The sequence below is a fragment of the Oncorhynchus keta genome, unplaced genomic scaffold (assembly GCF_023373465.1).
Source record: "Oncorhynchus keta strain PuntledgeMale-10-30-2019 unplaced genomic scaffold, Oket_V2 Un_contig_238_pilon_pilon, whole genome shotgun sequence".
NCBI lineage: Eukaryota > Metazoa > Chordata > Actinopteri > Salmoniformes > Salmonidae > Oncorhynchus > Oncorhynchus keta.
The window spans coordinates 57,354-84,822 of NW_026283623.1; the positions used below are offsets into that span (position 1 = coordinate 57,354).

The 27,469-nt window shown below is 47.1% G+C and overlaps 1 protein-coding gene and 1 long non-coding RNA gene across 2 annotated transcripts; both read left to right on the forward strand.

Moving 5' to 3' along the window:
* LOC118381239 (uncharacterized) lies at window positions 1-26,398 on the forward strand. Its single transcript, XM_052505462.1, has 11 exons — window positions 1-160; window positions 2,593-2,738; window positions 3,921-4,002; window positions 4,281-4,416; window positions 5,122-5,324; window positions 15,957-16,093; window positions 16,938-17,079; window positions 17,534-19,755; window positions 19,792-23,368; window positions 23,422-24,211; window positions 25,885-26,398. The coding sequence occupies exons 1-11, from the start codon at window positions 35-37 to the stop codon at window positions 25,893-25,895; spliced, it is 7,572 nt and encodes a 2,523-aa protein (XP_052361422.1). The 5' UTR covers window positions 1-34; the 3' UTR covers window positions 25,896-26,398.
* On the forward strand, window positions 405-1,697 carry LOC127921885 (uncharacterized). The gene is made up of 3 exons (XR_008109871.1): window positions 405-785; window positions 949-1,223; window positions 1,385-1,697. It is a non-coding gene; the product is annotated as an uncharacterized LOC127921885 (long non-coding RNA).
* Window positions 26,399-27,469: the final 1,071 nt, after the last annotated feature.

The window sequence follows — 27,469 nt, forward strand, 5'->3', positions numbered from 1 at the left end:
CGCTTGTAGCTACGCGCTAGGCGAGACAAGCAGTATGGCGGAAGAAGAGAGTGAATTTCAGTTAGAAGGTTTTAAACAAGAATTGAAGAGTTTATTTGTCAACAGGTCAAGTGAAGAATACGGACTTCAAAGCAAGTTATATTGTGTACGGTTCTGTAAGGTAAAGCAATGTATTGGAATTACACCTGGGGGAGAGAGAGGAAAAGACTTGTTTTCCCCAGTACAGACTAGCTAACGGTAGCTAGCTAGCTAGCCAGAGCTCCTTTCTCTAATCTATGCTAAGGCTAACTAGCCAACCAACCTAATTCCCCCTCAAACAGACGGATAACAACCCGTAAATGGCTAGCTAGCAACCAATAAACCAACCTGTTTCCCCCTGTAATGTCACATATGTTATATCCTAATTCACCCTTTTCAAAATGCATGATAGTAGCTAACTAGCTAGCTACGGGGAAAATGCATTGTGAAGTCGTTTTCGGGTTGCTTGCTTGTTAGCCAAGTTGTCTTGAGTTCCCACTTTAGCTAGTTTAGTTTAGCTGCTAGTTTACCAACAGTAGATTCGGGGACGTGTTTAATAAGGCCTCTAGTGGAATTAAATGTCTGCACTTTCAGTTTTGAAGTTGCTTTTTACAGTTTGTCAGATTGAAGCGTTAACGTTACATATACTTTTAGCTAACTACAGTGTCTAGTTAGGTAATAATGTAGCTAGTAGCTACAGTGTCTAGTTAGGTAATAATGTAGCTAGTAGCTACAGTGTCTAGTTAGTCTGACTATGGCCTAGTTAGGTAATAATGTAGCTAGTAGCTACAGTGTCTAGTTAGTCTGACTATGGCCTAGTTAGGTAATAATGTAGCTAGTAGCTACAGTGTCTAGTTAGTCTGACTATGGCCTAGTTAGGTAATAATGTAGCTAGCTACAGTGTCTAGTTAGTCTGACTGGCCTAGTTAGGTAATAATGTAGCTAGTAGCTACAGTGTCTAGTTAGTCTGACTGGCCTAGTTAGGTAATAATGTAGCTAGTAGCTACAGTGTCTAGTTAGTCTGACTGGCCTAGTTAGGTAATAATGTAGCTAGTAGCTACAGTGTCTAGTTAGTCTGACTATGGCCTAGTTAGGTAATAATGTAGCTAGTAGCTACAGTGTCTAGTTAGTCTGACTGGCCTAGTTAGGTAATAATGTAGCTAGTAGCTACAGTGTCTAGTTAGTCTTGACTATGGCCTAGTTAGGTAATAATGTAGCTAGTAGCTACAGTGTCTAGTTAGGTAATAATGTAGCTAGTAGCTACAGTGTCTAGTTAGGTAATCATGTAGCTAGTAGCTACAGTGTCTAGTTAGGTAATAATGTAGCTAGCTACAGTGTCTTGTTAGTCTGACTATGGCCTAGTTAGGTAATAATGTAGCTAGTAGCTACAGTGTCTAGTTAGTCTGACTGGCCTAGTTAGGTAATAATGTAGCTAGTAGCTACAGTGTCTAGTTAGTCTGACTATGGCCTAGTTAGGTAATAATGTAGCTAGCTACAGTGTCTAGTTAGTCTGACTGGCCTAGTTAGGTAATAATGTAGCTAGTAGCTACAGTGTCTAGTTAGTCTTGACTATGGCCTAGTTAGGTAATAATGTAGCTCGCTACAGTGTCTAGTTAGTCTGACTGGCCTAGTTAGGTAATAATGTAGCTAGTAGCTACAGTGTCTAGTTAGTCTGACTATGGCCTAGTTAGGTAATAATGTAGCTAGCTACAGTGTCTAGTTAGTCTGACTGGCCTAGTTAGGTAATAATGTAGCTAGCTACAGTGTCTAGTTAGTCTGACTATGGCCTAGTTAGGTAATAATGTAGCTAGCTACAGTGTCTAGTTAGACTAACTATGGCCTAGTTTGGTAATAATGTAGCTAGCGAAGTATTCAGTTGCTACTAAATAAGTTGAGATGGTGATACAGTGAAAGGGACAACAATTGTGTTTAATTGGGCCGATCCAACGTCTTGGTATGGTTTCCCTATCCACTGTCTTTATTTTTCCTCCCCCCTTTCCAACCTGTATCCCCCACCTGCCCTTTCCAACCTGTATCCCCCCCCCTTTCCTACCTGTATCCCCCACCTGCCCTTTCCTACCTGTAGCTAGTCTACCCCCTTTCCTACCTGTATCCCCCCTTTCCTACCTGTATCCCCCACCTGCCCTTTCCACCTGCTATCCCCCCTTTCCAACCTGTAAAGGGACCCCCCCCTTTCCTACCTGTACCCCCCTTTCCTACCTGTACACCCCCCTTTCCTACCTGTATCCCCCCTTTCCTACCTGTATCCCCCCTTTCCTACCTGTACACCCCCCTTTCCTACCTGTACCCCCCTTTCCTACCTGTATCTCCCCCTTTCCTACCTGTATCTCCCCCTTTCCTACCTGTATCTCCCCCTTTCCTACCTGTACACCCCCCCTTTCCTACCTGTACATTCCCCCCTTTCCTACCTGTATCTCCCCCTTTCCTACCTGTATCTCCCCCTTTCCTACCTGTATCTCCCCCTTTCCTACCTGTGTCTCCCCCTTTCCTACCTGTATCTCCCCCCTCCCCACCCCCTTTCCTCCCTCCTCCCTCTGCTCCCTTCCCCTGTAGTTGGTGGAGGTGTATTCAGGACGATGGCAGGTACCCTTGCCACAGCTGCAGGTGCTCCAGACTGCTCTATGTTCCTTTGTCCAAGCCTCGGCCTGCTTCCCGTCTGACTGTGAACATGTATGCTACACACTGAGTAGCCTTGCCCTGTAAGTATGAGTCTTGACTTGTTTACCTGCTCCTTGGGGTCCATAGTCCTGTCACCCCCAGTCTCCATCTCCAGTATGAGTGTTGTTTTCTAGGGTGACTCCGCCCCTTGGGTCCATAGTCCTGTCACCCCCAGTCTCCATCTCCAGTATGAGTGTTGTTTTCTAGGGTGACTCCGCCCCTTGGGGTCCATAGTCCTGTCACCCCCAGTCTCCATCTCCAGTATGAGTGTTGTTTTCTAGGGTGACTCCGCCCCTTGGGGTCCATAGTCCTGTCACCCCCAGTCTCCATCCAGTATGAGTGTTGTTTTCTAGGGTGACTCCGCCCCTTGGGGTCCATAGTCCTGTCACCCCCAGTCTCCAGTATGAGTGTTGTTTTCTAGGGTGACTCCGCCCCTTGGGGTCCATAGTCCTGTCACCCCCAGTCTCCATCTCCAGTATGAGTGTTGTTTTCTAGGGTGACTCCGCCCCTTGGGGTCCATAGTCCTGTCACCCCCAGTCTCCATCTCCAGTATGAGTGTTGTTTTCTAGGGTGACTCCGCCCCTTGGGGTCCATAGTCCTGTCACCCCCAGTCTCCATCTCCAGTATGAGTGTTGTTTTCTAGGGTTACTCCGCCCCTTTCAGCCTTGTTATTCCGTCCCTGTTGTAACATTTATTAAAGGAGGTATGAGGCTCAAACAGACCCCTCCCCTTTCTCTCCCCACACCCCTCCCCTTTCTCTCCCCCACACCCCTCCCCTTTCTCTCCCCACACCCCTCCCCTTTCTCTCCCCCACACCCCTCCCCTTCCCCTCTCTCCCCCCCCCCCTTTCTCTCTCCCTCCCCTTTCTCCCTCCCTTTCTCTCTCCCCTCCCCTTTCTCTCCCCCTCCCCTTTCTCTCTCCCCTCCCCTTTCTCTCTCCCCACCCTTCCCCTTTCTCTCCCCCTCCCCTTTCTCTCCCCTCCCCTTTCTCTCTCCCCACCCTTCCCCTTTCTCTCCCCCTCCCCTTTCTCTCCCCCCCCCTTTCTCCCCCTCCCCTTTCTCTCCCCCCTCCCCTTTCTCTCCCCTCCCCTTCTCTCCCCCCCCCTCCCCTTTCTCTCCCCCTCCCTTTCTCTCCCCCTCCCCTTTCTCCCCCCCCCTTCCCTTTCTCTCCCCCTCCCCTCTCTCCCCTCCCCTTCTCTCCCCCTCCCCTTTCTCTCTCCACAGGAGTGCTTTTGAGCTCTTGCTGTTTTTGAACAGAAATAAGATCCTGCAGGATCCCTTGAAAAAAATCCTTGATTCGTTCCAGGTGAGTTGTCTTAACAACCCCTTGCTTCCTAGCCTGGTTCCATATCTGTTTGTGCTGTCTTGCCAGCTCCTATGGTTGTTGTCATGTCAACAAGACGACACAAAGAGGCTGTGTTGACTCAGCTGACCAATCAGATCATATCCGTTTGAATCAGCTGACCAATCAGATCATATCCATTTCTCACTGTCTCTATGGAATGCTCTAAAACCTCACTCTTGAGTTTGGCAAGATGGCACGTAAGATCTTGGACCAGGCTAACCTCTTCCTCCTTTTTTCAGGAATGTTTTTCCCAGCTGGAGAGACACCAGAACATCCACCTGCTGCAGGTGGGACAGATCATCAGAGAGAAGGGACCGTGGACTAACCCCATACTACAGGCCATCCTGAAGGACTCACAACTGCCCCGGGATGAAGGTGAGGGTCTGGGAGAGAAAGGCAGAATGAGAGGGAAGGGCCATGGACCAACTTCTACATACTCATCCATGTACCATGTTTTATTACTGACTAGAAATCTGTCCTGTAAATATCTGCTCTGGAGTCGTCCGTCTATAATGACAGGAGTCCGTTAACTGGAGGTTCCTCTCTCTGTGGATTTAATATTTACTACTGTTACACTCCTTTCTCTTTCTTTCTTTCCCCCAAATATAGAGCACTATTTGGGATGCAGCATTGACCCTTGACCTGTCTCTCTCCACAGTGGACCGGTACCTAGGCTCAGAGGTGCAACATTGACCCTTGACCTGTCTCTCTCCACAGTGGACCGGTCAGAGGTGCCTGACCCTTGACCTGCTCAGTGGAGAGGTGCAACATTGACCCTTGACCTGTCTCTCTCCACAGTGGTACCTAGGCTCAGAGGTGCAACATTGACCCTTGACCTGTCTCTCTCCACAGTGGACCGGTTCAGAGGTGCAACATTGACCCTTGACCTGTCTCTCTCCACAGTGGACCGGTACCTAGGCTCAGAGGTGCAACATTGATCCTTGACCTGTCTCTCTCCACAGTGGACCGGTACCTAGGCTCAGAGGTGCTACATTGACCCTTGACCTGTCTCTCTCCACAGTGGACCGGTACCTAGGTTCAGAGGTGTAACATTGACCCTTGACCTGTCTCTCTCCACAGTGGACCGGTACCTAGGCTCAGAGGTGCCAATTTTCTTTGAGCTGCGTGTTCGTTACCTGCTGTCCAGTGAGATGTTCACCGAGGCGGTGGTCTTGGCTAAGACCTGCTCTCAGCACCCCGTTGCCGGGCGACACCTGTTCTTCCGACAGGCCTACCTCACCTGTCTGTTGAAGGCATCGCTCCCTCGCCATATGAACGAAGAGGTGAGGAGAACAAACTTTGGTTATTTGGATTCCCGGGTTCTGGATAATAGCATCTGCTAAATGACTTAAATATAACATGTTGGGAATGGGGAGGGGGGCTAATGACTGCTCGGGATAATTACTGTAATTGATAGATGGGATCTACTGTAGAGACGAGAGGATGGACTGATATGCTAGATGGGATGTAGAGATGAGAGGATGAACTGATATGCTAGATGGGATGTAGAGACGAGAGGATGGACTGATATGCTGGATGGGATGTAGAGATGAGAGGATGGACTGATATGCTAGCTGGGATCTACAGTAGAGAGGATGGACTGATATGCTAGCTGGGATCTACAGTAGAGATGAGAGGATGAACTGATATGCTAGCTGGGATCTACAGTAGAGAGGATGGACTGATGCTAGCTAGGATCTACAGTAGAGATGAGAGGATGAACTGATATGCTAGCTGGGATGTAGAGATGAGAGGATGGACTGATATGCTAGATGGGATCTACAGTAGAGATGAGAGGATGAACTGATATGCTAGCTGGGATGTAGAGATGAGAGGATGGACTGATATGCTAGATGGGATCTACAGTAGAGATGAGAGGATGAACTGATATGCTAGCTGGGATGTAGAGATGAGAGGATGAACTGATATGCTAGTTGGGATGTAGAGATGAGAGAATGGACTGATATGCTAGCTGGGATCTACAGTAGAGATGAGAGGATGGACTGATATGCTAGCTGGGATGTAGAGATGAGAGGATGGACTGATATGCTAGCTGGGATGTAGAGATGAGAGGATGAACTGATATGCTAGCTGGGATGTAGAGATGAGAGGATGAACTGATATGCTAGCTGGGATGTAGAGATGAGAGGATGAACTGATATGCTAGATGGGATCTACAGTAGAGATGAGAGGATGGACTGATATGCTAGATGGGATCTACAGTAGAGATGAGAGGATGGACTGATGTGCTAGATGGGATCTACAGTAGAGATGAGAGGATGGACTGATATGCGAGATGGGATCTACAGTAGAGATGAGAGGATGGAGTGATATGCTAGCTGGGATGTAGAGATGAGAGGATGAACTGATATGCTAGCTGGGATGTACGGTAGAGATGAGAGGATGGACTGATATGCTAGATGGGATCTACAGTAGAGGATGGACTGATATGCTAGCTGGGATGTACAGTAGAGATGAGAGGATGAACTGATATGCTAGCTGGGATGTAGAGATGAGAGGATGAACTGATATGCTAGATGGGATCTACAGTAGAGATGAGAGGATGAACTGATATGCTAGATGGGATCTACAGTAGAGATGAGAGGATGAACTGATATGCTAGCTGGGATCTACAGTAGAGATGAGAGGATGGACTGATATGCTAGATGGGATCTACAGTAGAGATGAGAGGATGGACTGATATGCTAGATGGGATCTACAGTAGAGATGAGAGGATGAACTGATATGCTAGCTGGGATGTAGAGATGAGAGGATGGACTGATATGCTAGATGGGATCTACAGTAGAGATGAGAGGATGAACTGATATGCTAGCTGGGATCTACAGTAGAGATGAGAGGATGGACTGATATGCTAGATGGGATCTACAGTAGAGATGAGAGGATGAACTGATATGCTAGCTGGGATGTAGAGATGAGAGGATGGACTGATATGCTAGCTGGGGTCTACAGTACAGATGAGAGGATGAACTGATATGCTCGCTGGGATGTAGAGATGAGAGGATGAACTGATATGCTAGATGGGATCTACAGTAGAGATGAGAGGATGGACTGATATGCTAGCTGGGATCTACAGTAGAGATGAGAGGATGGACTGATATGCTAGCTGGGATGTAGAGATGAGAGGATGAACTGATATGCTAGATGGGATCTACAGTAGAGATGAGAGGATGGACTGATATGCTAGCTGGGATCTACAGTAGAGATGAGAGGATGGACTGATATGCTAGATGGGATGTACAGTAGAGATGAGAGGATGGACTGATATGCTAGATGGGATGTACAGTAGAGATGAGAGGATGGACTGATATGCTAGATGGGATGTACAGTAGAGATGAGAGGATGGACTGATATGCTAGCTGGGATCTACAGTAGAGATGAGAGGATGGACTGATATGCTAGCTGGGATGTAGAGATGAGAGGATGAACTGATATGCTAGCTGGGATCTACAGTAGAGATGAGAGGATGAACTGATATGCTAGCTGGGATCTACAGTAGAGATGAGAGGATGGACTGATATGCTAGCTGGGATCTACAGTAGAGATGATGGACTGATATGCTAGCTGGGATGTAGAGATGAGAGGATGAACTGATATGCTAGCTGGGATCCACAGTAGAGATGAGAGGATGAACTGATATGCTAGCTGGGATGTAGAGATGAGAGGATGGACTGATATGCTAGCTGGGATCTACAGTAGAGATGAGAGGATGAACTGATATGCTAGCTGGGATCTACAGTAGGGATGAGAGGATGAACTGATATGCTAGCTGGGATCTACAGTAGGGATGACAGGATGAACTGATATGCTAGCTGGGATCTACAGTAGAGATGAGAGGATGGACTGATATGCTAGCTGGGATCTACAGTAGAGATGAGAGGATGGACTGATATGCTAGCTGGGGTGTAGAGATGAGAGGATGAACTGATATGCTAGATGGGATCTACAGTAGAGATGAGAGGATGGACTGATATGCTAGATGGGATCTACAGTAGAGATGAGAGGATGAACTGATATGCTAGCTGGGATGTAGAGATGAGAGGATGAACTGATATGCTAGATGGGATCTACAGTAGAGATGAGAGGATGGACTGATATGCTAGATGGGATCTACAGTAGAGATGAGAGGATGGACTGATGTGCTAGATGGGATCTACAGTAGAGATGAGAGGATGGACTGATATGCTAGCTGGGATGTAGAGATGAGAGGATGAACTGATATGCTAGCTGGGATGTACAGTAGAGATGAGAGGATGGACTGATATGCTAGATGGGATCTACAGTAGAGGATGGACTGATATGCTAGCTGGGATGTACAGTGGAGATGAGAGGATGAACTGATATGCTAGCTGGGATGTAGAGATGAGAGGATGAACTGATATGCTAGATGGGATCTACAGTAGAGATGAGAGGATGGACTGATATGCTAGCTGGGATCTACAGTAGAGATGAGAGGATGGACTGATATGCTAGCTGGGATGTAGAGATGAGAGGATGAACTGATATGCTAGCTGGGATCTACAGTAGAGATGAGAGGATGGACTGATATGCTAGCTGGGATCTACAGTAGCGATGAGAGGATGAACTGATATGCTAGATGGGATCTACAGTAGAGATGAGAGGATGGACTAATATGCTAGATGGGATGTACAGTAGAGATGAGAGGATGGACTGATATGCTAGCTGGGATGTAGAGATGAGAGGATGAACTGATATGCTAGCTGGGATCTACAGTAGAGATGAGAGGATGAACTGATATGCTAGCTGGGATCTACAGTAGAGATGAGAGGATGGACTGATATGCTAGCTGGGATCTACAGTAGAGATGATGGACTGATATGCTAGCTGGGATGTAGAGATGAGAGGATGAACTGATATGCTAGCTGGGATCCACAGTAGAGATGAGAGGATGAACTGATATGCTAGCTGGGATGTAGAGATGAGAGGATGGACTGATATGCTAGCTGGGATCTACAGTAGAGATGAGAGGATGAACTGATATGCTAGCTGGGATCTACAGTAGGGATGAGAGGATGAACTGATATGCTAGCTGGGATCTACAGTAGAGATGAGAGGATGGACTGATATGCTAGATGGGATCTACAGTAGAGATGAGAGGATGGACTGATATGCTAGCTGGGATCTACAGTAAAGATGAGAGGATGGACTGATATGCTAGCTGGGATGTAGAGATGAGAGGATGGACTGATATGCTAGCTGGGATCTACAGTAGAGATGAGAGGATGGACTGATATGCTAGCTGGGATGTAGAGATGAGAGGATGAACTGATATGCTAGATGGGATCTACAGTAGAGATGAGAGGATGGACTGATATGCTAGCTGGGATGTAGAGATGAGAGGATGAACTGATATGCTAGCTGGGATGTAGAGATGAGAGGATGAACTGATATGCTAGCTGGGATGTAGAGATGAGAGGATGAACTGATATGCTAGATGGGATGTAGAGATGAGAGGATGGACTGATATGCTAGCTGGGATGTAGAGATGAGAGGATGGACTGATATGCTAGCTGGGATCTACAGTAGAGATGAGAGGATGGACTGATATGCTAGCTGGGATCTACAGTAGAGATGAGAGGATGGACTGATATGCTAGCTGGGATGTACAGTAGAGATGAGAGGATGAACTGATATGCTAGCTGGGATGTAGAGATGAGAGGATGAACTGATATGCTAGCTGGGATGTAGAGATGAGAGGATGGACTGATATGCTAGATGGGATCTACAGTAGGAATGAGAGGATGGACTGATATGCTAGCTGGGATGTAGAGATGAGAGGATGGACTGATATGCTAGATGGGATCTACAGTAGAGATGAGAGGGTGGACTGATATGCTAGATGGGATCTACAGTAGAGATGAGAGGATGGACTGATATGCTAGCTGGGATGTAGAGATGAGAGGATGGACTGATATGCTAGATGGGATCTACAGTAGAGATGAGAGGATGGACTGATATGCTAGATGGGATCTACAGTAGAGATGAGAGGATGGACTGATATGCTAGATGGGATCTACAGTAGAGATGAGAGGATGAACTGATATGCTAGATGGGATCTACAGTAGAGATGAGAGGATGGACTGATATGCTAGCTGGGATGTAGAGATGAGAGAATGGACTGATATGCTAGATGGGATCTACAGTAGGGATGAGAGGATGAACTGATATGCTAGCTGGGATGTAGAGATGAGAGGATGGACTGATATGCTAGATGGGATCTACAGTAGAGATGAGAGGATGAACTGATATGCTAGCTGGGATCTACAGTAGAGATGAGAGGATGGACTGATATGCTAGATGGGATCTACAGTAGAGATGAGAGGATGGACTGATATGCTAGCTGGGATCTACAGTAGAGATGAGAGGATGAACTGATATGCTAGCTGGGATCTACAGTAGAGATGAGAGGATGGACTGATATGCTAGCTGGGATGTAGAGATGAGAGGATGGACTGATATGCTAGATGGGATCTACAGTAGAGATGAGAGGATGGACTGATATGCTAGATGGGATCTACAGTAGGGATGAGAGGATGAACTGATATGCTAGCTGGGATGTAGAGATGAGAGGATGGACTGATATGCTAGATGGGATCTACAGTAGAGATGAGAGGATGAACTGATATGCTAGATGGGATCTACAGTAGGGATGAGAGGATGGACTGATATGCTAGCTGGGATGTAGAGATGAGAGGATGGACTGATATGCTAGCTGGGATGTAGAGATGAGAGGATGAACTGATATGCTAGCTGGGATCTACAGTAGGGATGACAGGATGAACTGATATGCTAGCTGGGATCTACAGTAGAGATGAGAGGATGGACTGATATGCTAGCTGGGATCTACAGTAGAGATGAGAGGATGGACTGATATGCTAGCTGGGGTGTAGAGATGAGAGGATGAACTGATATGCTAGATGGGATCTACAGTAGAGATGAGAGGATGGACTGATATGCTAGATGGGATCTACAGTAGAGATGAGAGGATGAACTGATATGCTAGCTGGGATGTAGAGATGAGAGGATGAACTGATATGCTAGCTGGGATGTACAGTAGAGATGAGAGGATGGACTGATATGCTAGCTGGGATCTACAGTAGAGATGAGAGGATGGACTGATATGCTAGTTGGGATCTACAGTAGAGATGAGAGGATGGACTGATATGCTAGCTGGGATGTAGAGATGAGAGGATGGACTGATATGCTAGCTGGGATGTAGAGATGAGATGGGATCTACAGTAGAGATGAGAGGATGAACTGATATGCTAGATGGGATGTACAGTAGAGATGAGAGGATGGACTGATATGCTAGCTGGGATGTACAGTAGAGATGAGAGGATGGACTGAGGATATGCTAGCTGGGATGTAGAGATGAGAGGATGAACTGATATGCTAGATGGGATCTACAGTAGAGATGAGAGGATGGACTGATATGCTAGCTGGGATCTACAGTAGAGATGACAGGATGGACTGATATGCTAGCTGGGATGTAGAGATGAGAGGATGAACTGATATGCTAGCTGGGATCTACAGTAGAGATGAGAGGATGGACTGATATGCTAGCTGGGATCTACAGTAGCGATGATGAGAGGATGAACTGATATGCTAGATGGGATCTACAGTAGAGATGAGAGGATGGACTAATATGCTAGATGGGATGTACAGTAGAGATGAGAGGATGGACTGATATGCTAGCTGGGATGTAGAGATGAGAGGATGAACTGATATGCTAGCTGGGATCTACAGTAGAGATGAGAGGATGAAATGATATGCTAGCTGGGATCTACAGTAGAGATGAGAGGATGGACTGATATGCTAGCTGGGATCTACAGTAGAGATGATGGACTGATATGCTAGCTGGGATGTAGAGATGAGAGGATGAACTGATATGCTAGCTGGGATCCACAGTAGAGATGAGAGGATGAACTGATATGCTAGCTGGGATCTACAGTAGAGATGAGAGGATGAACTGATATGCTAGCTGGGATCTACAGTAGAGATGAGAGGATGGACTGATATGCTAGCTGGGATCTACAGTAGAGATGAGAGGATGAACTGATATGCTAGCTGGGATCTACAGTAGGGATGAGAGGATGAACTGATATGCTAGCTGGGATCTACAGTAGAGATGAGAGGATGGACTGATATGCTAGCTGGGATCTACAGTAGAGATGAGGATGGACTGATATGCTAGCTGGGATGTAGAGATGAGAGGATGGACTGATATGCTAGCTGGGATGTACAGTAGAGATGAGAGGATGAACTGATATGCTAGCTGGGATCTACAGTAGAGATGAGAGGATGGACTGATATGCTAGCTGGGATGTACAGTAGAGATGAGAGGATGAACTGATATGCTAGCTGGGATCTACAGTAGAGATGAGAGGATGGACTGATATGCTAGCTGGGATCTACAGTAGAGATGAGAGGATGGACTGATGCTAGCTGGGATGTACAGTAGAGATGAGAGGATGGACTGATATGCTAGCTGGGATCTACAGTAGAGATGAGAGGATGGACTGATATGCTAGATGGGATCTACAGTAGAGATGAGAGGATGGACTGATATGCTAGATGGGATCTACAGTAGAGATGAGAGGATGGACTGATATGCTAGCTGGGATGTAGAGATGAGAGGATGAACTGATATGCTAGCTGGGATGTACAGTAGAGATGAGAGGATGGACTGATATGCTATGGGATCTACAGTAGGGATGGACTGATATGCTAGCTGGGATGTAGAGATGAGAGGATGAACTGATATGCTAGATGGGATCTACAGTAGAGATGAGAGGATGGACTGATATGCTAGCTGGGATCTACAGTAGAGATGAGAGGATGGACTGATATGCTAGCTGGGATGTAGAGATGAGAGGATGAACTGATATGCTAGCTGGGATCTACAGTAGAGATGAGAGGATGGACTGATATGCTAGCTGGGATCTACAGTAGAGATGAGAGGATGAACTGATATGCTAGATGGGATCTACAGTAGAGATGAGAGGATGGACTAATATGCTAGATGGGATGTACAGTAGAGATGAGAGGATGGACTGATATGCTAGCTGGGATGTAGAGATGAGAGGATGAACTGATATGCTAGCTGGGATCTACAGTAGAGATGAGAGGATGAACTGATATGCTAGCTGGGATCTACAGTAGAGATGAGAGGATGGACTGATATGCTAGCTGGGATCTACAGTAGAGATGATGGGATCTAGCTGGGATGTAGAGATGAGAGGATGAACTGATATGCTAGCTGGGATCTACAGTAGAGATGAGAGGATGACTGATATGCTAGCTGGGATGTAGAGATGAGAGGATGGACTGATATGCTAGCTGGGATCTACAGTAGAGATGAGAGGATGGACTGATATGCTAGCTGGGATGTACAGTAGGGATGAGAGGATGGACTGATATGCTAGCTGGGATCTACAGTAGGGATGAGAGGATGGACTGATATGCTAGCTGGGATCTACAGTAGAGATGAGAGGATGGACTGATATGCTAGCTGGGATCTACAGTAGAGAGAGGATGGACTGATATGCTAGCTGGGATGTAGAGATGAGAGGATGGACTGATATGCTAGCTGGGATCTACAGTAGAGATGAGAGGATGGACTGATATGCTAGCTGGAGGATCTGATATGCTAGAGATGAGAGGATGAACTGATATGCTAGATGGGATCTACAGTAGAGATGAGAGGATGGACTGATATATGCTAGAGATGGGATCTACTGGGATGTAGAGATGAGAGGATGAACTGATATGCTAGCTGGGATGTAGAGATGAGAGGATGAACTGATATGCTAGCTGGGATCTACAGTAGAGATGAGGATGGACTGATACTAGCTGGGATGTAGAGATGAGAGGATGGACTGATATGCTAGCTGGGATGTAGAGATGAGAGGATGGACTGATATGCTGGGATGTAGAGATGAGAGGATGGACTGATATGCTAGATGGGATCTACAGTAGAGATGAGAGGATGGACTGATATGCTAGATGGGATCTACAGTAGAGATGAGAGGATGGACTGATATGCTAGCTGGGATGTAGAGATGAGAGGATGGACTGATATGCTAGATGGGATCTACAGTAGAGATGAGAGGATGGACTGATATTCTAGATGGGATCTACAGTAGAGATGAGAGGATGGACTGATATGCTAGATGGGATCTACAGTAGAGATGAGAGGATGGACTGATATGCTAGCTGGGATGTAGAGATGAGAGAATGGACTGATATGCTAGATGGGATCTACAGTAGGGATGAGAGGATGAACTGATATGCTAGCTGGGATGTAGAGATGAGAGGATGGACTGATATGCTAGATGGGATCTACAGTAGAGATGAGAGGATGGACTGATATGCTAGCTGGGATCTACAGTAGAGATGAGAGGATGGACTGATATGCTAGCTGGGATCTACAGTAGAGAGGATGGACTGATGCTAGCTGGGATCTACAGTAGAGATGAGAGGATGGACTGATATGCTAGCTGGGATCTACAGTAGAGATGAGAGGATGGACTGATATGCTAGCTGGGATGTAGAGATGAGAGGATGGACTGATATGCTAGCTGGGATCTACAGTAGAGATGAGAGGATGGACTGATATGCTAGATGGGATCTACAGTAGGGATGAGAGGATGGACTGATATGCTAGCTGGGATCTACAGTAGGGATGAGAGGATGGACTGATATGCTAGCTGGGATCTACAGTAGGGATGAGAGGATGGATGAGGTTTTGACAAAGATGACTGATATGTCTTGATCAAGATCACTAATACAAGCAGATAACTAATTCCCAAATGATGTTTGTTGCAGTCCATAGAGATGAGAGGATGGACTGATATGATAGCTGGGATGTTGAGAGGATGAACTGATATGCTAGCTGGGATCCAGTGGAAGAGATGAGAGGATGGGGTGGATATGCTAGCTGGGATCTACATGTAGAGAGACAGGATAGTCATTTGATAGCTAGGATGTAGAGATGAGAGGATGGACTGATTAGCTGGGATCTACAGTAGAGATGAGAGGATGAGGTTTTGACAAAGATGATGTGGAGGAACTAATTCCCAAATGTGTTTGTTGCAGTCCATATTTGGAGTTGGGTTTGGAAGGTTTAGTAGGTCATGTATGGGGGTGGATGGGATTGCTGACTACAGGTAGGAGAATAGTCATTTCTGCTAGCCTGCTAGAAGGGGACCAGTACTCCCATTAGCCGGTGTAGCGGGGAGGAATAGCCGGTGTAGCGGGGAGGAATAGCCGGTGTAGCGGGGAGGAATAGCCGGTGTAGCGGGGAGGAATAGCCGGTGTAGCGGGGAGAATTAGCCGGTGTAGCGGGGAGGAATAGCCGGTGTAGCGGGGGGGAATAGCCGGTGTAGCGGGGGGGAATAGCCGGGGTAGCGGGGGGGAATAGCCGGTGTAGCGGGGGGAGGTGTAGCGGGGAGGAATAGCCGGTGTAGCGGGAGGAATAGCCGGTGCAGCGGGAGGAATAGCCGGTGTAGCGGGGAGGAATAGCCGGTGTAGCGGGGAGGAATAGCCGGTGTAGCGGGGAGGAATAGCCGGTGTAGCGGTTGGGGAATAGCCGGTGTAGCGGGGAGGAATAGCCGGTGTAGCGGGGAGAATAGCCGGTGTAGCGGGAGAATAGCCGGTGTAGCGGGGAGGGAATAGCCGGTGTAGCGGGGAGGGATAGCCGGTGTAGCGGGGAGAATAGCCGGTGTAGCGGGGAGAATTAGCCGGTGTAGCGGGAGTAAAGTAACGCTCCCCAAACGGCGTTGCCCTGCGTTCGTCCTCCACGACACCACTGGAATCTACCGTATAAATACTTGAATGATGTCACCATTTCTTCTTCTCTCTCTCTCTACCTGTAGATGTCTGACATCGACGGTCAGGACGCTGTGGATATCGTGTGTAACACAGAGAGTGAGGAGAGCGACGAGACGCTCCTGGCCCTGTGCACAGCGTTCCTCTCTCAGCAGCTACACCGGGGAGACATGTACTGCATGTGGTGAGCCTCGTCACTGTCTATACACATCATACTGGTCTGTGTTCTACATCAGGGGAGACATGTATCATACTGGTCTGTGTTCTACATCGGGGAGACATGTATCATACTGGTCTGTGTTCTACATCAGGGAGACATGTATCATACTGGTCTGTGTTCTACATCAGGGAGACATGTATCATACTGGTCTGTGTTCTACATCAGGGGAGACATGTATCATACTGGTCTGTGTTCTACATCAGGGGAGACATGTATCATACTGGTCTGTGTTCTACATCAGGGAGACATGTATCATACTGGTCTGTGTTCTACATCAGGGGAGACATGTATCATACTGGTCTGTGTTCTACATCAGGGGAGACATGTATCATACTGGTCTGTGTTCTACACCAGGGAGACATGTATCATACTGGTCTGTGTTCTACATCAGGGGAGACATGTATCATACTGGTCTGTGTTCTACATCAGGGGTACATGTATTTATTTGGTCTGTTTTACAAAGACATGTATATACTGGTCTGTGTTAAAAACATCGGGGCCTAAATAGGGCGCGCACGAAGTACTGATAAGTATTTATCCTGCTTGTTCTTTGGGGTTTTCCTAGGCCTGGTTACCGTTCAGCACCTGTTGACATTAATGGGGCTTTATAGACAACATTGATTGATCTTGGACCACTTCCTTCTCCCCCTGTTGGGATCTGATTTACAAACCCAGGTTTTTAATAGAGTCCGCTAATGAATAAACAGACTTTTTTTAATTATTTTTTTAACCCCCAGTAATAATTAATGTTTTTATTAATGAAGTGGATTAAAAAAAATAATTGTTATTAAATCACTTCCTCTTCCAGGGATTTGGTGTTCATATGGAGTCGACTCCGCCTGCGGGTCAACCCTTCCAAACAGGCCTTCCTGGAAGAGAGTCAGCGCTTGCTGCTGTCGGCCACCAACATCAGATCCATATTCTCTTTCATTAGAGTGATCCTTGCAGAGGTGAGCCAGGAACTCCTGTGATTGGTGATTTTAGTGCTGACATTCCAGCTGCCATTTTTGTTTGTTCAGATGTAATGGAGTTGTTGTGGTAGAGGATGATGTGAAAAGCTTGGGTGGCTTGTACCTCCATCTCCGGTGTCATTTGGCTTAGGTCAGCGTTCTTCAGATGCTTGTTGAGGATTACTGTGCCGACTAGAGAGATGAATAGAAGTCATGGCTTTGGTTTGTTTTCATCTGATTACTGTGCCGACTAGAGAGATGAATAGAAGTCATGGCTTTTATTTGGGGGTTTTGACTGAGAGTTTATCAAGGATGCCTATCATTTTGGACCTGACTGTGTGTCTAAAAAATATATATAATATCAATTTAATAAATAAATATAGAAATACATGTTTTTGTACAGCATGGGTAATTCACTGACCCCTTCTGTTCTATTTCTGTTCTGCTCTCCCAGCTGGGAAAGGATGGTCTCCAGTTCTGTGTGGAGCTCTGCACCCACGCCCTCCAGACGAACACCTGCGACGCCGCCACCAAGTCCCTCATCTACAAGACGGTAGCCTACCTCCTCCCCAACGACCTGGAGGTCTGCCGGGCCTGCGCCCTCCTCGTCTTCTTCCTGGAACGCACCGTGGAGGCCTACAAAACGGTGTTCCTCCTCTACACGCACCCCGACCAGGAGTACCACGTCGAAGCCGGTCCCATCGGGAACCACATCCGCTTTGAGATCCTCCAGACCCTGAAGAGAGGTCTCTACTTCGATCCAGAGTTCTGGAACCTTTTGAATCTCCGGACCAACTGCCTGAAGCTGATGAGCGAGAAGAAGGCGGCGTTGGCGAGGATGATGATGGAGGATGATGGGTGGGTGTCCAACTACTGCAGCACCGCCACCAAAGAGCCCTGTTGCAGCTGGAGCGCTGACCTGTCAGAGCGTGTGCAGCCTAAACATGTAGAGGCTAAACCAGCACAGAAGCACGTTCAGATTAAACCCTTTCACCAGGTAACAGCGCCCAAAAGGCGGTTCCAAAAAGAAGAGAAGAATCACATTTCGACGGCGCCGGTAGCAGCCAAACGTGTCAAAGCTCAAAGGTTGGAAAAAACCTCTGTTGTCGAGTCGCAGCGGCTGCCTGTTAATCATGTGACGACGACGAAGACTGAGAAGCTGGCTGAACCCCCTGTAATAAAAAGAAGAGGGAGGAAGCCTGGGCCGAAGCCGGGACCGCGGTCATCTGTCAAAACAACAGAGCCCTCAGCCGAGACCACCTCTGTCAGACGGTCCTTCAGACAACTGGACATGGCGCAGGAGAACCTGGCCGGGCAAGTGGGTCACAGACCACATAGGCACATGACCAGACTCTCGGAGAAGAAACCTCCCAAACGGAGGGGTAGGAAACCCCGGTGGCTCCTGGAGGGTACGTTCCAGGCTGAGAACAGTGCTCCCCGGAAGGGTCGCCGACCGGGGAGGAAACCACAGCAGAAGACCCAGCAGACACCAGTGGACAAGACCAATAAGACCTCTCGGTCTGGTGCCGCAGTCAAGGAAAGCACAACCAAACAAAAGAATGCCGTGACCTCCCAAAATAAAATGGCGGCCGCTCGTCTAACAACTCCGAGGGAACAGGAAGGTAAACGTCAGAAGGAGATTCCTCCTACTAACCACCTACCAGCAGTATCTCCTGCTCATGACTCAAAGCTGGAGGTCTCCCTACCTGACAACGAAGTATTTGGGTTCTTCCATGAGGATTATCTCAGTAGGCAAGGACTGGTGACTCTAAACTGTGATAAATCGAAGGCACCAATCCAGGCACAGTATCGGGTGAAGGATAGACTCGGAGAGGTGTTTCTCCTTTCCGCTCAGAACGCCAGTCTCTTCATACAGCAGTTGCACAACTACGCCCAGACGCGAGAGGCGGAAGGTGTCACGTTGAACACTGAAACCTGTTTGTTGAAAGCGACAGATGTCCGTCCCTCCCTAAACCCGAGTTGTCTGCCGGTGCCGTGTGACGCTTCGAGGGTATTTTACCAGACGTCTGCAGTGGAAATGGAAGTTGAGGTCTCCTCACAAACTGTCACTGCGACTGACACGACTTTCACACCACAAGGTGGCGCTGTCGAACACATCGAAAGTCCCAAGAATGAGGACGGATTCTCTACCGATGCTCAGCGAACATGTATTCCATCTGTTCTCTCTGTGAATGTAATTGTTCCTAATAACACAAGAAGAACAACAAATACATATGTAACTAATGTTCCAAGAGAACCAACGGAAGTTACGAATGTTCCAAGAGAACCAACGGAAGTTACGAATGTTCCAAGAGAACCAATGGAAGTTACGAATGTTCCAAAAAAGCGAACCGCTTCTGAAGTCGGGGAGATTCTAGAATCGTCCAGGAAGTCCGAAGTTACCGATATTCTGAAAGAGGCTATGGATATAGCAAACATTGGTGTGGATGAAGCAATGGTGGGGGACGGTGGAACTGGCAGCGTCCCTGGAAAGGAAACTCGGCAGCTTGTTGTTCTTACTCCTTTCTGCTGGCTGGCTAATACCTCAATGGATGCGTTTGCGAGAGAGTTTGAAAAGTTTGCCAAGGGTCCGGATTCTGATGTTGTCGCAAAGCAACAGTCGGTGACACCACAGACCACAGGTGGTGTCTCGCGCAAAACGTTGGAGACGACACGGTGACACCACAGACCACAGATGGTGTCCTCTCCAAGGTTTTGTGCGAGACACTGTCAACGTCTCCAAAAAGTCATCCCTACGGCCGTCACAGTGGTCCTTGAGGACACTTCAAAAATAACCAAAGTCACCCCACAGGACACTACAGACATCCAGGAAAACATGGACACTCGACACACCCAACTGGACATTAAAGGTACCTCACAAAACACGGAGCCGGAGGATATCCCAATGGCCGCTGAGAGCTTCCCACGGCTCACTGATGAGACCCGGCAGCTTGAGCACCCTCTGAAAGGCACTGTGGGTACTCCAGAGTTCCCTGTGGACTCGACACAGCACAATGACACCCCTCAGTTCACTGAAGACCCCCCACAGAATACACAGGACATAAGACAACTCGCAGAGGACACCCTGAAGGTCACTTTCACTGAGGTCACCCCACAGGCTACTGAGGACCGCACAAAAGCCACGGTGGATACTCCAGAGGCTGTGGACACACTACCACAGAACATAGAGGAGGACAGCTCGGAGGGAATTGAGGGAAGCCGGGAAGTTACTGTAGACAGCCAGGAAGTCACTGTAGACAGCCAGGAAGTCACTGTAGACAGCCAGGAAGTCACTGTAGATACCTTTGAGCACATTGAGGACGCCCTACAAATTCAAAACACTGCAGACACCCTACAGTTCACAGTGGATGCCCCAATGGTCTCTGAAGAGTTCACCAAGGACACACGTAGTGCCACACAGAACAATGGGGACACCCTAAGAGTCCCTGAAGAGACGTCACAGGAACCCAAAGACACCTCAAAGGTCAGGAGAGATACCCCGATGGTCTCTGAGGACACCCTTAAAGTACATGTGGATACTCAAAAGGTCCCAGAGGACACCCCACAGAACACACAAGTCAATGAAGACACCTCAATGGTTACTGAAGACACCCCACAGGACACACAGTACAATTCACTGGTCAACCCGAAAGTCACTGAAAGTGCTCACACTCCAAAGGTCACCCCAAGAGTCCCTGAAGACACGTCACAGGACTCCAAAGACCCCTCAAAAGTCACTGAAAACCCTCCACAGGACACCCCAAAATTCACAAAGGACAACCCAACTGTCTCTGGGGATATCGGACAAACTCCTGGAGATGGCACCCCACAGGAAAATGAGAACAGCCCACTGGCATATCGCTGTAGTCTCTGCAACAAGGTTTTCAAAGGCAAACGTGTTATTGCCCACGCCATGTACCACTTCCGCAGGGACCAATGTATGTTCTGTAGGATGCTGTTCAAAAACGACCTGCTCGCTATGATGCATCTGTCCCAGCACATCGACAAGTTGAAAAAAGGAAACCTACCGCCTGATATTGAGGAGGTCCGTGAGAACTGTAAAGCTGGGATGTCAGACACGCCTGGACGCTCAACGCAGAGGGGGAGACGGGGACGCAAGAGGATCCCTGTAAACTCCACAGAGTCAACACCTCCGGATTACAGGAAGCTACGGTCCACCAATAGGATCTCCTCTATAAACTCCTCGGAGTCAACTCCACCGGATCGCAGGAAGCTACGGTCTAACCCTAATCTACTGTCGACCAATAGGCTCTCAACTGACTCTCAACCTTCATCAGATACTAAACTCGCAACAGAAGAGTCTGAAGGCAAGCAGTCGACCCAGAGGGTCAATGGACAGAGGGGCAGAAGACGCGTTAAGGTTGAAGGAACTGAGGGTGATGGCGATACTCAGGCAGAGGAACAAGAAGAGATCAGTGGGAGGCAAGAGGAGGAGCACTCGGCTCTGGAACAGAGGGAAGAACCCGTGGAGATCGCTACTTCTCTGGCGAAGACATTGACAGGTGAACAAGGGGGAACCTGCTCCTCTCCTCTGACAAAGTTTTCGGAAGAAGAGGAGAAACCCTGTCCCTCTACTCTGACAAAGTTTTCGGAAGAAGAGGAGAAACCCTGTCCCTCTACTCTGACAAAGTTTTCGGAAGAAGAGGAGAAACCCTGTCCCTCGGCAAAGACCATGGAGGACAACACAGAATCTCAGGCTGTATCGGTAACACAGGATAGGCTTTCAGTTTCACCTCTAGAGACCTCAGTTCAGGGTAAGGAGACTCCCGGCAGCTGCCCTGTGGAGGGATGCACAGAGATATTCACTGGAAAACGGCGTTCTCTCCTCGGACATATTCTGGACGATCACCGCGGCGACGCCAAACCCTTGGAAACGACGTTCCGTCACGGGAATGGCAAATGCAATATTTGCAAGAAACCCGTTTTGACTTTACAGCATTACCAGCACCACATTTTATGGCACAAAGGAATTCCCAGGCATCCCTGTCTACATGATGGATGTAAAGCCCGGTTCAGTGCAGCGACAGAAATGAGGAACCACGCGAAGACCCATCAGCCGCTCCTGGCAGTGTGCTGCTTCCCAGGTTGTCGGGAGCGCTTGGCTTGTCTTCCGGAGCTGAACCGCCACGAACTAGAACACTATCGTCTTCCAAAGGAAGGGAAGGATGAATCGGTTTCCTCTACCCTCGTCACCAATACCACCTCTGTTAACGTGACTAAACCGTGTAAGACGGGGAGGAATAAGCTACGGAAGATGATGCAGGGTGTTAAGAGACGATGGCCTCTTAGAGAAAAGGAGGGATCGGCAATTGACCTCACTACTAAGGTAACCAGGAAGTATGACTTGACCAAGACGTTAAAGAAAACACAGGTCGCGAAGAAACGGCATGTTCATAGAGACACGGATCCTCGTACTACTGACCCCTCTACCGCCTCTGTAAAGGTAACAAATAGGTTGAGGAAATTGCAGGTTAAGAGGAAATGGTGTGTTGGTAAGAAAATGGACGCTCCAAACACTCCCGTCACCACGTCCAATGAAAAAGCTGAGCAAGCGAGCAAGAAGTTAAAGATGATTCAAAAGGTAAAGAAAGCGTGGGCTGTAAAGAGACAGAACATTAGCGAAGACAATTATACCCCAACTGGTCCAACCACCTCCACCACGATTACCGCCACTGAAAAAGTTACCAAAAAGCTAAAAATTATAAACAAGTTGAAGAAAATGCGAGTTATTAAGAAACCGAACGTTAGCAAAGAAAAAGATACCCAACTGGATCCAGCTACCGACACAAAAGTGACAGAAAAGTTAGAGAAAACGCAACTTGTAAAGAAACCGAGTGTTGGAAAAGACCCCAGGAAGATGTCAAGCGTTAGCACAGACGAGGACACCCAACCTGTTCCTCCCACCGTCACTCCGAAAGTCACCGAGAAATTACCCATGGTGACCGAGAAGTTAAAGAAAACACGAGTTCTAAAGAAACAAAGAGTTAAGGAACCCAAGAGGCCTGTTAGCAAAGAACCCAAGAGGCCTGTTAGCAAAGAACCCAAGAGGCCTGTTAGCAAAGAACCCAAGGGGCCTGTTAGCAAAGAACCCAAGGGGCCTGTTAGCAAAGAACCCAAGGGGCCTGTTAGCAAAGAACCCAAGGGGCCTGTTAGCAAAGAACCCAAGGGGCCTGTTAGCAAAGAACCCAAGGGGCCTGTTAGCAAAGAACCCAAGGGGCCTGTTAGCAAAGAACCCAAGGGGCCTGTTAGCAAAGAACCCAAGGGGCCTGTTAGCAAAGAACCCAAGGGGCCTGTTAGCAAAGAACCCAAGGGGCCTGTTAGCAAAGAACCCAGGAAGGCCTAGCAAAAAAACCTGTGAAGTCAAAGACCTCTGGTCCAGAGACACATGTTAATGAAGTCACAGAAGTGGTAGGAAGTAAATCAAAGGAAGAAGATGATAAACCATTGGTGGAAACATCAGACTCAACAGCTAGCAATGTCTGTGACCAGAAGATGGTTAACGGACACTTAAAGGACATCACTAAAGAATCGCCAAAATACCAGAAAAGTCTTAATACGAGTACAGTTTCCAAATCCAAGAAATGTGACCCACGAAATCATAAACCCGCTACTCCCAAAGCCCCTACAAATACTCCCAAAGCCCCTACAAATACTCCCAAAGCCCCTACAAATACTCCCAAAGCCCCTACAAATACTCCCAAACCCCCTACAAATACTCCCAAAGCCCCTACAAATACTCCCAAAGCCCCTACAAATACTCCCAAAGCCCCTACAAATACTCCCAAACCCCCTATCAAGGAGGAAACGAAAAACTCAACTTTCTTTGGGAAGATGAACAACAGGCCATACATCCGGCCTCCACCCACGGCTTACCTAGACGAGCGTTACACCACCATGCCAAAACGCAGGAAAGAGATGTCCTGGACCCCTCGCTTCTCTCCGACGCGCCCGGACCTCGTGGCGGAGGCGTCGGGGACCACGGCGACACCGTCCGTCCATAGGCAGCGCTGTGCCAAGTGTTTCTTGTCCTTCGACAGAGGAGAAGAGTTGCAGACGCACGTCTCGCTGAAGAAGTGCGCAACCCTTTTCGGCTTTGACTCAGACGAGGACAGTAAGTATGACATTGTGACTTGTTGTTAACATATTTGTCTACTTAAGGGATTTGATTTCTCGTTGATTGATTGAATTTTTAAAAAATAAAAAAAATGATAGTTAATACAAGGTAATTTAGGAGCTGTTTCCGGATGCAAATTTAAGCCTAGAAGTCGTGGATTTAAAAACAATCTCAACGTGGAATCAAAGGATTCTTAGTCCCAGACTACTCTTAATATGTGTCTGGTAAACCTGTAGTAGATTATGTGTCTGGTAAACCTCCTGTAGTAGATTATGTGTCTGGTAAACCTCCTGTAGTAGATTATGTGTCTGGTAAACCTCCTGTGGTAGATTATGTGTCTGGTAAACCTCCTGTGGTAGATTATGTGTCTGGTAAACCTCCTGTGGTAGATTATGTGTCTGGTAAACCTCCTGTGGTAGATTATGTGTCTGGTAAACCTCCTGTGGTAGATTATGTGTCTGGTAAACCTCCTGTAGTAGATTATGTGTCTGGTAAACCTCCTGTAGTAGATTATGTGTCTGGTAAACCTCCTGTAGTAGATTATGTGTCTGGTAAACCTCCTGTAGTAGATTATGTGTCTGGTAAACCTCCTGTAGTAGATTATGTGTCTGGTAAACTTCCTGTAGTAGATTATGTGTCTGGTAAACCTCCTGTGGTAGATTGTGTCTGGTATACCTCCTGTAGTAGATTATGTGTCTGGTAAACCTCCTGTAGTAGATTATGTGTCTGGTAAACCTCCTGTGGTAGATTATGTGTCTGGTAGACCTCCTGTGGTAGATTATGTGTCTGGTAGACCTCCTGTAGTAGATTATGTGTCTGGTAGACCTCCTGTGGTAGATTATGTGTCTGGTAAACCTCCTGTAGTAGATTATGTGTCTGGTAAACTTCCTGTAGTAGATTATGTGTCTGGTAAACCTCCTGTGGTAGATTGTGTCTGGTATACCTCCTGTAGTAGATTGTGTCTGGTAAACCTCCTGTAGTAGATTATGTGTCTGGTAAACCTCCTGTGGTAGATTATGTGTCTGGTAAACTTCCTGTAGTAGATTATGTGTCTGGTAAACTTCCTGTAGTAGATTATGTGTCTGGTAAACTTCCTGTAGTAGATTATGTGTCTGGTAAACCTCCTGTGGTAGATTGTGTCTGGTAAACCTCCTGTAGTAGATTATGTGTCTGGTAAACCTCCTGTAGTAGATTATGTGTCTGGTAAACCTCCTGTGGTAGATTATGTGTCTGGTAAACCTCCTGTGGTAGATTATGTGTCTGGTATACCTCCTGTGGTAATTACCTCCTGTGGTAGATTATGTGTCTGGTAAACCTCCTGTAGTAGATTATGTGTCTGGTAAACCTCCTGTAGTAGATTATGTGTCTGGTAAACCTCCTGTGGTAGATTATGTGTCTGGTAAACCTCCTTTGGTAGATTATGTGTCTGGTAAACCTCCTGTGGTAGATTATGTGTCTGGTAAACCTCCTGTGGTAGATTATGTGTCTGGTATACCTCCTGTAGTAGATTATGTGTCTGGTAAACCTCCTGTAGTAGATTATGTGTCTGGTAAACCTCCTCAAAGTGTAGTAGATTATATAAATAATTTTATGTGATTGTTCCTCCATATTGTTTTTATGCTGAAAGCTCCAGATGCTGATTTATGGTTTGTGATTTACTATGGTTTCAGGTAGCTCGTGAAAGCTGATAGACAAGAGGACATGTTTGGATGTGCTGCTGGAGAATGGGGCGGTGTGGGGGCTGAACCCCCTCCCAACCCCTGCTAGGAGTGTTGAACCCCTTTCGACCCTGCTACCTCACTGAGGGACGACCAGGGTTTACAGGACTCTTAACATGACTTGCTGGCTGGTCTGGGACAGCCGTGCCAGGCCTCCCCTTGTGACTGAGGCTGGCAATCTGAGGCGGCTACAACAGAAGACACCTCTCAACCCTGCTACCCGTTTTATTGTAGAGGATTCTTAAAGCGTTAACTCTTTTACATGACTTGCTGACTGGCCTGGGATGTGACTGAAGTTGGCCGGTTGGCTACAGCAGAAGACGGAGAACAGTAAAAGGGTTGTGACCATTCTTCCGTGTTCGGTCTCCCATGGTCATAGGAGTGACCTACGACCTTTGAACCCTGACCTCAAATCCAAAGTTCAAGGGGTCTTTTTGGGCTGACCGAATTTTTTTTTCTTTTTTTTCTTTTTTTTTCTTTTCGATTTCGTCGACCAGGAAGCGTCTCTAAACTAAAGCCTGAAGGACTTATGAGGCGGACACTATGAGACCTGGATAGTTAATATATTCTTTGTTTTTGACCGTATTTACTTTGGACTGAAGAAGTGCCTGGAATCCAACCTGCTACTTCCTGCTTCTCTTCTATTGGTCAATGGGTCCAGGGGGTTTTCCTCCCAATTGGCATCTTATTCCCTCTATAGTGCACTACCCTATGTGAGCCCTGGTCAAAAGCAGTGTACTATTAAAAGGGAATAATTTGGGCCACGGAGACTTATTGCCGGGGTCAAGGAATGACTCCTGAAGATGTGAGAACTGATGTTATGCAGGGATGTTAACTATACAAAATGTTCAAATATTTAACACACACTAACAAATTTTATTTTATTTTATATTGCTCATCTTTTTGCTATTGCACTTGTCACTTAAACCCCAAACCCTCCCTAGTGAGTTTAACAGTCAAACTGCCAAGAGGCTCCAAAACCTCTTCTATGGATTAGATGTCTACGACCCACAACGCAACAACGTGTATATTTCCATATCGTGTTGTTAGGCAACCGGTAACTGTCCAAATAAAGGAAACCCTTGAGTAAATGAGGGGATACAGAAGTTTGTATATGTGTGGGGTATTCCATTTTCCTGGCATGGTCCAGGTCCACTTGTAGAATCTATGTCAAGGTGCATTGAAGCTGTTCTGGCAGCTCGTGGTGACACAACACCTATTTAAGAAATTTATGTATGTGTTTCCTTTATTTTGGCAATTACATGTATTTCATCAAATTCTTACCAGTTATTATGTTTTTTTTTTTACTATTGATCCTCTGTGACTAAATTCTGTTCATTGAGAGCATGCTCCTGTAATTGGATACTTTTTTTAATAACTCAATATTATTTTATATATATATTTTTTTTTTTGCTTCTTGGGGTCCAGCCCCTGACTCGCACCAATTGACCCATCACATTTATTTATTATGCAGTTTTATTTTATTAAATCAGTTACCCAATCAAGGCAGGGCCCCGCCCAGTTACCCAATCAAGGC